Source organism: Myzus persicae, unplaced genomic scaffold (genome assembly GCF_001856785.1).
Source record: "Myzus persicae strain clone G006 unplaced genomic scaffold, MPER_G0061.0, whole genome shotgun sequence".
In the NCBI taxonomy this organism is placed as follows: domain Eukaryota; kingdom Metazoa; phylum Arthropoda; class Insecta; order Hemiptera; family Aphididae; genus Myzus; species Myzus persicae.
Genome location: NW_019101823.1, coordinates 168298 through 179269, shown reverse-complemented (window position 1 = coordinate 179269; position 10972 = coordinate 168298). Strand labels below are relative to the sequence as shown.

Below are 10972 nucleotides of genomic sequence, written 5' to 3'. Positions count from 1 at the left end.
TACATTATTATTGTTTTATTATCCATGGCCATACGCCATAGACTTTACTACGAAATCACTATTGTTGTTAACTATTAACACCGCTATCTAAAATAATATATCTACAAGATTATATCCACCTTGTATATCTATTATTTAGTAGAGAGCCCACAGATAAATACACATATATGTATGTTTATATATCTGTGTCTGTGAAAGAGCCTAATAATTATTATTAAGGCTGTCTAGTATTTAGTAGCTGTGCTATCATAACGTTGATAAACGGATATTGATTTGATAAAATCAGATACTATCACTGACTAGGATATCTTAGTCCGTGGATACTATTTAAAAGCTCTGCAGCCATGGATAAAACCAATTAAAATATGCGAGTAATTCACCAAAATAAATACTGGTTTTGAGTTAAAATGTCGGTTTTTTTCTGTTTTTAAGTTTTTACCTTTCGGCTTTCATTTTGAAACTAGAATTTTTATTTTTGACCCATTATACATAGAAATAACCAATTACTTTTGAATATAGATACAAATAGTTATAACTTATAGCAATGATTGTACATAGTTTACTGCTATACTATGTATAATGAATCAATGGTTATAGTATAGGTACTCCCCTCATAAACCCCTAAGCTGCAGTAACTCAATTTTTGTCAAAATCGAGTGTTCGGTATTTGTTGATAGATATTTTAATTCTCTATCGATTTCACGGATAAAAATCTCACTAGAAATTCAAATAGAAAAGAAAATAACATGTAAGGCTGTATGTACATAAGTTCATTAAGAAGACGCCACACGAGCATTTGTTGTCTCCGTCTTACAAACAAACAGCATAGGTAGCAAACACATAATACATTTTAGTATTTTAGTACTTTACTCTGTTATTAAAATGTACAGTTTAAAAATGATCACAACTTACTTAAAAATAATAATATCAATACAATCCTCCGAGGTACCTTAGATATTATTCTTACCTTTAAATTTAATAAGAGGTAAATTGACTCTTATTTTAGAAATTACAGAGTAAAATGTTAATATATTATTGTGAACGTAAAATTTGGTATGTTGTACGTTTGTAAGACGCAGACAACAAATGCCCGTGTGGTCTCTTAAGATCAGAAGTAAGTAAGGGGTATGTCCAAACACTAGAGTAGCAGTAAGTGATTTAGAGTTACTGATTTTATTTTCTTCCTTTTACATATTTATTGACATCATTGTATTTACAGAGCAGTATCTCCAACAAAATTCAAATTTTTGATTTAAACTTAACATAAGTCCAGAAATAGAGTTGATATTTAAACAATGTAACCTGATGAGGAATAATATTTTCTCCATCAAAACAAAAACAAATTACATTAAATTTCTGCTTTCTGTGTGCTCATAATTTATAGTGATGTTTTAAAATTTAAGTTATATAAATTAGATGATATTTTTCATTTTAATATTAAATAAATCTGACTAAATCTGATATTAAAATGTACATGTGATTATAGCTCATTTAAACATTTAGATGTTCAAAGCGCAACTGCTGCACTAGGTATAAATCAACTTATTGAGATATATGCCAATGATGGTACTAACTGCTTTATGTCTTCTGATCATGAAAAAACAATCTTTTTTTTCTAAAGCTACGTCATACAAAATCGAAAATATATGATAACATATACTACATATAATATTTTTAATGCTTAAAATATTAATATTTTCATTAATTTAGTGTGAAATACTACATTACTGTTTCCTAAAGGACTACGTTTTTGGAGTTACTGCAGCTTAATGACTTTCAACAGCAGTATAGACCATATTCCTAATATGATACGTTATGAATCAGTTCACCAGAACTGAGAATAGGGATCACGCTGTCACAATAAACACCTATACAAAAAGAATAATACCAATAATAATACTATAATTACAGTTTATATACCTAGATAGAAATTTCATATTATATTTCGATTGTGCCTCTGATACCTCTACGAAATATCAAAATATTTTAACTAATATTAAGCTATTTAATCTATGAGTATACCTAGTATGGTTTAAGATTAAGACATAATTATAATTTATATCAAGTCGAGAAGTCATAGCGAACCTTTCAAACCACACCAACCTACCATTGAAGCTGCAACAAAAGACGTTTTACTAGAGCGCAATTATCCCTTTAATCCAATATCCAGGAAAACCAAACAAATATATAAAAAACCGAAGATCGATCACGGTATGCTCTCTCTTATTCGTCAAATTAAACGAAAACAAGTAAATATAGGTAGATACCTCGTTTATACACTAAACACTAATTTCCTGGCCGCATCAGTATACAATCTTATTAACAATTTTCCCTATGCCAATTACCAGGTTAATGAAAACTATATAAATAATACTGCAGTACCAATATAAGAAAAGTTGTAACCTAACCTAACGTAATCCAGAACACAGCTGCAGTGGAACCAAGCCAAGAACCGTATGCTAGCAATTGCTAGACCACTACAATGTAGGTACTAGGTATCCCATTGTTTACTATTGGCAAGGTAGTCAGTATAATTTCAGGCGATAACCCGAATTGAGCTGCTTTAATTGATTCAGTCCACGGGAATTTTGTGTATATGGAGTATTTGCTAGCATTCAATTTTTCGGTCCATACAAATATAAAACCAAGAGTTGTATTATTGTATTGTTTATTTAATCACGAGTTAAGCTACTAATGAAAATAAAGTTTACTAATTGGTAACTAACGTTATTAATCAAACATTATTAATTATTATTCAGTTAATTTTTTTGATTACATAAATATTTTACACCGTGTTTCTTGCGATATCAATTATTTTAGTTTCATGAAATGAATTCCAATTCACTAGATTGGTTATGGGAAGATTTTATTTCACCTAATCTGGTTGAAGAAATCGAAGATAATTATTTGAGTACTATCGAGGACAATCATTCAGACACCAGCTCCCAATCTAGTTACAATATTAATTGTTCATTGTTAATTGGAAATGAGAAAACGGAAGAAGAATCGGATGAAAATGTTGACGATATTAAGTTAGTTCAAAATCTAAGAATTTAGTTTTGGTGACTTACATAGCATTAAAGTAAAATATTCCAACAGATTCGTATCTACATTAACCGAGTGAACTCGTTAAAACTAGGGATCCAGTATTTTACGAGAAGGTCCTGTATAATGTGTATGAATAAAACATCCCTGTTGGTTTCTTAACTTCTATAACTTTTGATATATTGATCTTATTGAGAAAATAAAAAAGCTACAACACAGTTAAAATTATCTTATATTCGTGGTGAAAATGTGGTATCTTAGTTATATCTGCAGCCTTCTTGGTTCTTAGTTCTTACCCTCGAGAAACAGTTTCGTTATGTTTTACAATTGTAAGTCAGAAAGAACACATAAAAGTGTATAACTAAAAAAAAATATTTTTAAAAAAAACCCAATTTTTATTGATCAGATTAATAAAGCGTTAGAAGTATTACTGGTACATATTATATTCACATTTTATTTTCATGTTTGAAAAGTGGAATAATTATAGCGTTTTCTTTTTTACTTACATTTTCTTCTCTTGTTAAAGTTGGGTAGAAACAAACGAAAAGTGGATTATTCTTCTGCGTTAAACTTATTATGGTAGTACATTTGAGTGCTATGTATGAGAAGTGGTGGGTATGAATGCAAGTTGTTGCATTAATTGTGATTAATAAAAGGTTACTTTTGATTAAATGTACATGTGTCTATTTGGAATGGTATTATATGATCGTTTCATCTCCTTTAAGAATAAATAAAAATAATAAATAAATGCAACAATCGGTTTTATTATTATTTAAACAATGTTTGTAGCGATGACGTACCAGAAATCTTACCAGAATCGTATTCAAAAACTTCAAATATTGAAAAACTGATACTTTTTTGCGCCCAAAATTTTATTGAACAATTTAAAGTAAAATATCCAAATAGAAGACAGTTGGTTTTAATACCACAAAATGAATGCGGAGTCCAGGTAAGATAACGTTTCTATGACAAATACAAAACAAATAACAACGATTTAAAAATTAGGAATATTTATAATAATAAATAATTATCTGTTACGGTATTTTAAAAATATTCAAAAAATATAATCGAAGAAAATTAAAACTAATTGAAAAAAAACATTCCACTATTAGTTACCTACTTACTTAAATTATCACTTTCTAAGCACAAAGCAATTTTCAATATTTTTAGACTTATTATAACTATTCATAGGCATTTGAAATTTTTGAATCTATTTTAAGCATATTAATAGTATAAATTTGAAAAAAACAGATTACTTATATCGAAAGCAATGTACCATGCACATTATGTATATGTTACGGGCAAAGTTTAAAATTCGGGCAATGTATACAATTCCCGGGCATTGTACACAGTGACCGGGCATTGTATACAATGTCCGAGGTATATTGGGCAATGTAAATTGTGAAGTATTTATACAAATAATCTGCATAATATATTTTGTTAGATGATAATGATAAACTAATATGAATTTATAATCGATATCTGATTGTGCTTGCATGTCGATCAAGTCAAATTGACCGCGAGAATGCATTTCAGAAGATATGATTGGTTTTACAACCAACCCTTTTTTAGCTGTATTTCCCTTCTTTTTACACGATTCGTAATTATTTATGTATAACATTATTACATCTCTAGTTATATTTTTGTACTTTTTATTAATCTCTTGTTCCATTTTATTTCTACCTCCATGTCCAATTGACAAATGAACTTATAACTGAACATTATGCACATAATATTTTATTGCATTACCTACCTTTAAATACATTTAAAATTTAATTAATTAAAAAAAAATTGTAATACTCTTATATAAATAACCATATAAACGAGTATAATAATTATTAGTATATAATATCATTGATTAGGTAAAATAATATTATGCAGATTATTTGTATAAATACTTCACGATTTACATTGCCCAATATACCTCGGACATTGTATACAATGCCCGGTCACTATGTACAATGCCCGGGCATTGTATACATTGCCCGAATTTCCCACTTTGCCAGTAACATATATTCAAATATGTTCATATTTTTTAATATAAATCACTTGAAATTTATTTATCACTATCCCAAATAAATGGATTGTAATTCAACAAAATATGTATTTGAATAAAATCTCAGAAATATTTATGAATTAATTACAGTTAGTAATATTATATGATATAATGTTTTTAGAAATGTGTTTGTACTACCATCAAACCATCTCGATTAGTCTACCCTGATTTGATCGAACTAACTAGTTACAGTCAGTTTGTTGCTAAACACATAAAATATATCAAATTAGAAGATCCTCTGGCTTTGGTATAGTACCTATATAATATTACAAAATTTAAGTTATTATTTTGTTGTAAAATGTACCTATTTATGTTCAGCGAGCCTTGTATTCTGCACATTATATCTATACTAAAAACTAAAATATTATGATTAGAGTTATTAACCTATGGTTTTCTGATTATGGTTTATGCCTATTATGTATAGGTATAGACTATAGGTAATAATATTATCTTAACGTTTTGGCTATTGCGGATTAGACGTTGGGTCACAATAAGGTACTAACTCCAAAATGATTAAGCCCATCACACATTTTCAGCCTAATAAAATTGTGTCTCCTGCAACAACATTAAAAACGCAAACTGCCAATTGTTTTGAACTGGCGATACTATTAGTATCACTTTTAATTGGTTGTGGGTACAATGCTTTTATTGTATATGGATATGCCACAGAAATTGTGTGCAATAACGATCTAAGAAAAATCAAGATAGATCTTCCAAAAGAATCAATCGTATGTATAACAATAATATGAATTTGAAATTAACTCATACATTAATATTCTTAATAAAGGATGAACAAGAATCAGAATCTGAGAGTAAGGAAGATATTATAGATGATCTTTATGCCATAGAACCTATGATTGATTTGTGTAATGAGTATGTTGACTTTTTAATGGACGAAGAAAAAAATAAAACTATAGTCAATGAGGAAATAAAAGAGGTAAACAAATTTTACAAAAATGAATGTTATTTTTGAAAAATTGTATATCTAATCTTTTTTTTGTTTTATTTATCTAATAACCACAAATCTCAGATAGATTTTGATAATTCGTCTGATCCTTTATTTGGTAAACGAGTACATGCTTGGGTCATGATTATACCGTTGGAAACTGAAAACGATAAATATATATCCGAGATTCCATATTTCATTGAACCTAGTACAGGTGAGCGGAAAGAAATCTCTGATGAAAATTATACTGGAATAGAAGTGGTTTGGAATCATACTAATTATTGGGTTAATTTGCAATCCTTGGAAGGATTTTGTGCGGTTTGTGTTACTGATTTTTATACATATTTATATATTTCGGTAACTTAAATTTATTTTCTATTTTATAAAGCAATACAATTTTACTTTAATGAATACAAAATACTGGGAACATTTTTTACCAGATAAACCTCACAGTGTAAAAAAAGGAAAGTTAGGTTTAAAGCATAATGAAAATGAAACATTCAAAAATCTTGAGATGCCCAACTCGTGGGTTACTGTTATAGAAGTTCCTACAAATAGTAGGTGTTATTTTAAAAGAATAAAATTAATTTTTTACGTTATAACATAAACTGTGCATAGAATATCTTATGCTATATCCAAACGGTAAAAAAATTGTGCAGTATATGAATGCGATCGAAGAGTCTTATGCTGAGTATATCATGCCTAATGGACTGATTAAAAGAACAACATTTTATACCGAACCAGAATATTTGAACAAAATATTTGTTCAGGAAATATACAAAAATAGAATAGATAAATTAATCTGCACTAACATAAAATATACCGTTGAAGAAACTGAAACTATAGAATATTTTAGACCTGGCCGGGATGATTATTTAAAAAGTGACATTTTAAGAATATGTATTTAAAAAAATTATCCAAAATTGTTTATGTATTTTTTTACAGAACATAAGTTCTATGGTGATTGTAGCAATATAGAAACCAGACGTTTGGTTACATTTTATAAATTGAGGTTAGATGCAATGGCTGATATAAAAATAAATGAAAATAGTTTCATTATAACGTATAATGATAGGTTCGTATGTTTTTTAACCATTAAATATTAAATTTCATAATTTATATAAGTACCTATTGGCTATAAGTATAATTATTTAATAGTATTGTGTATTTATATCAATAATCGATATTTTATACACTTTACCGGATTAGTGGCAGTGGCGTACCCAAGATTTAAGTACTGTGGGTCTGCCTCACTTATGAAATGTCACTTATGTAGACCCTTGAGTAAACAATTCGAATATTAGGTACAAAGTCCTTTGTTAATTTACCGTATTAGTTGTGTATATCACATTTTAATACCAACATTCAATATAACTAAATGACATAACTCATAACTAATTTTTAAGTACAATTTATAACTTACTTGCAAACTTTAGGTAGGTTAATTAATTGTTTGTTGCATTAAAATGTAGTTATAATTAACAAATTTACCTGGAATATTTAAATAATTTTGAGAGGGGTTTACACATGTTTATTATTTTATTTGTATAAGTATTTATTCTGCAGTATATTTATTTTAATAACAGTATCGGTCATCGGTGTATGTTCACGACCAGTATCACAGTCGTGCATACGGTACGCAGTGTATAAGTTGATATGAGTTTAAGCATGATTTCGTAAGCACTATTTATACTCCAATATTCAGTCTTCACATCTGTATATACATACGTCATACATCTCTACATCATAATAAACGTATACATTTATGTATTGATATTTTTATAGAAACATTCTTGGGCTTGTGTACTTACATATTTTTATAAATTATTATTATTTTATATTATTTTATTATTGGTTATTGTGGATATTATTTTGCTAAAATAAAAAAAATGCCATGTAGTTTGTCATTTTGAGTTAGCATATTTTACTGAGAAAAAAACTGTGGGTCAGCTGACCGTCCACCCCCCCCCCCCCCGCAAAGTCCGCCCTTGACACGATAATGTGATATGCAGACATGCAGTTATGCTGTTAGTTAAACAATTTAGATTACCATTTGCTGCTCAAGTTATTATAATGTGAATAGGTAATTAACTGTGTAGGTGTAACATTTACCAATAAAACCTATAAGTTTATATAAGTTATGATAAAAGAATAAAATTATTAATTACACTCGTATATTCAAATCACATAATATCAATTTTGGTGTAAAAGTTTTTTTTTTCACCCTAAAGTTTTTTTTTATTGAACAAAACATAATATTTACAATCTGTATCTACAAGTTATACAATAAGTAAATGTAATGAAGGTGTTAAAGTTAAAGCATATTATTTTTGATTACACATATTTAATATAAAACATTTGATAATAAAAATCTAATACATTTGATCTAAAAGCACTACTGCACTAGTACATACTATCTATTTTATGTTTTGATCAAATATCAATGTTTTGTGGGAAACAAAATCAACTATCAAAATTACCTATTTACAAAATTGGGTGTTTTCCTAATTTTTAATCCTAAATCGAACCTCTTGGAGGTGAATCAGTTTTGTGCTGTAGTATTTGTATACTTAATATAGTGAATATAATGATTGTGTCATTCGATTAAAAAATGTGCTTAAATCATAAATAAAGATATAATGTTATAATTTTAATATTAGTCTTTAAATATGACGTTTCAGAAAATCTAAACACAACAGTCACTTATATTTCATAAGTACCGATGTGTAATAAGTATACTAGTAGACCTACTATTATGTTATTAAAATGTGAACTATACATCTTTGATCTATGTTAAATTAATGCTATTTAATACCTATTCATCATTTTAGATCGGATTTATTATTCTGGCACCTGTGTGTATTTCATAGAACGAAAAACAACAATACCAAGAGTTTAAACCATGCAAGGAAACCTAAGGTTAACATTGATTATTGTTGATAAAATCTATTATATATAGAAAACAGGAATATACAGTCAATATATTTTTATTTCTTCGAACATACAATTATAAATATAGTTTATGTTGTTATATTACATTTTTGATATCATCTGCTCTATTACCTATTTTTTTTTTTTTTTGTATAGAGTGCCTTTATTATTACACATAGACATGGGTATCTCATAATAGAATAGAATAGAATTTATTATATTTCTAGAGACATTATGATTAGTAAAGGGCTACAAATTTCTAAAAACGGAATACCTGATAAGGAAAAAAATTATTATAGTATTAAAAATAACATCAATTTAATTCTTGTACTTATTGGTTGTTACGAATTTGTAACTGTAAACGGTTTTAATTATTTATGTTAATATATTATAATAATAATTGTTGCATAAAAAGTGCTTAAACATTCTAGTAGTGTGAATTGGCACCCAAAAACTTTAAAGCAACTCATTAAAAGATAGATTAAAATGAATGTTAAATTAAATTATAAATAATACTAAAACCAAACCTATCTAATATGTAGCTTACCTAAAGTATTATTACCTTTTAGTATTCTTTAGTATGTTGTTGACATGTGTTGCAGTGTGTAGTTGAAAAATATTTAAGAAATGAATCAAAACTTAAAGATCTAGATATTGCCACAATAACTTTTAATCTTGAAAGTAATAACATTTATATTCAATATCAATATGGTGAAGGTCAGATCACGCAATCAAGTAGACTGTTTAAAAAGCCTACTTATAGTTCAATAAGAAATGAAAAGTTCAATCAAAAATCAGTCATTGAAGATATTGTTTATCCGTATATGGAGCATTTGAAAATCCATGAAGCCTATATAATGTTACAAGAAGTTATCGAAACCGAAAAAAAAGCACTTATTAACGTGTTAAATTTAGAGAACAATGTTATACAAATGCTGGAAACCCGTAGTCGAGAACGATCAGAGTTTAAGTTAAAAGTCAATTCATTGGATTGGAACCGGAATCATTGGATCAGAAAGTTACTCCAAGATAAAGTAGTTTTAAGTATATAATTATATGCATTAAATGTACGAACAATTTTTTTTTAGAAAGATAAAGAACATAGGTTTGCTACAAAAGAATCGAATGCTTCAAATATAAGAAACAAAATAATACAATACTTCAGGAAAAATACCAAAAATCAGTTTATACGATTTAAACAATTGTTTGAAACGGTATCAATTAAAAACACCTTTAAAATATTACTTTATTATTACTTTTAATTATCTTGTAGAAAAAAATGGAGTTGCAGTCTTTGACGAAGTCTTTACAATCTAATGATAGTGAACTCAGAGATAGAAATTTAATAAGATGTTCGCAACTAAAAACCGAATTAAATATATTGACGTTGAAATTAAAAAGATTCAAAGAATCACGTATTAAAAGATACAATCATTTGGCAACATTCATAAATAGTAATCCTGATTATGGGAAGTTAACACCTTTAGAATTATTTGTTTAAGCGTACCATAACGTTTATATTGTGTAATAAAATAAATCGAAGAAAAAAATAAATAAATCAAATTATTTTTTGATTATATGCAAAGGTTGACTTGTGATATTACTAAATATAGTATAATACAATAACAATATAAATGCAAATTTCGGAAAATAATTTCTTAGTGTTCCCTTACATAGTTACTCGGAGGTACCTACAAATCAACATTGTTTATCTCTAATCTAGCTACAGTAGTAATGTTTAGTCTCTACATTGATCAGTCAGTCAGTTTAAGGACATAAGTAAATTTGATCATTAATAAATGAATAATTGATACATTTAATTAATGTACTTATTACTTAGCTATATCTAAAGCAAATATTGAAACAAACTAGATACTAACAGGTTAATCAAAATGTACAGTTTAACACATCGGTAGGTACTCTATATTTAATTATTAATTGACCATATAATTTATATTCAACTTCAAAAATAAGAAATATATTTTCTAAATTTA

The 10972-nt window shown here is 27.4% G+C and overlaps 1 protein-coding gene across 1 annotated transcript; it reads left to right on the top strand.

Moving 5' to 3' along the window:
• Positions 1-2829: 2829 nt before the first annotated feature.
• LOC111030525 (dynein regulatory complex subunit 7-like) lies at positions 2830-10479 on the top strand. Its single transcript, XM_022310054.1, has 13 exons — positions 2830-3032; positions 3835-3994; positions 5223-5348; positions 5638-5829; positions 5889-6038; positions 6132-6365; positions 6436-6604; positions 6666-6929; positions 6993-7122; positions 8879-8966; positions 9581-10012; positions 10067-10192; positions 10252-10479. Exons 1-13 carry the CDS (start codon positions 2830-2832, stop codon positions 10477-10479), a joined length of 2502 nt encoding a protein of 833 aa, XP_022165746.1.
• The last annotated feature ends 493 nt before the right edge of the window (positions 10480-10972 follow it).

What these genes read in the sequence shown, in the direction of transcription:
- LOC111030525 (XM_022310054.1), top strand. Translation starts at nt 2,830, where the DNA reads ATGAATTCCAATTCACTAGATTGGTTATGGGAAGATTTTATTTCACCT. An exon ending in TATAGAAGTTCCTACAAATA is followed by an intron (nt 6,605 to 6,665) that starts GTAGGTGTTATT and finishes AACTGTGCATAG; the next exon opens with AATATCTTATGCTATATCCA. An exon ending in TTAAACAATTGTTTGAAACG is followed by an intron (nt 10,193 to 10,251) that starts GTATCAATTAAA and finishes ATTATCTTGTAG; the next exon opens with AAAAAAATGGAGTTGCAGTC.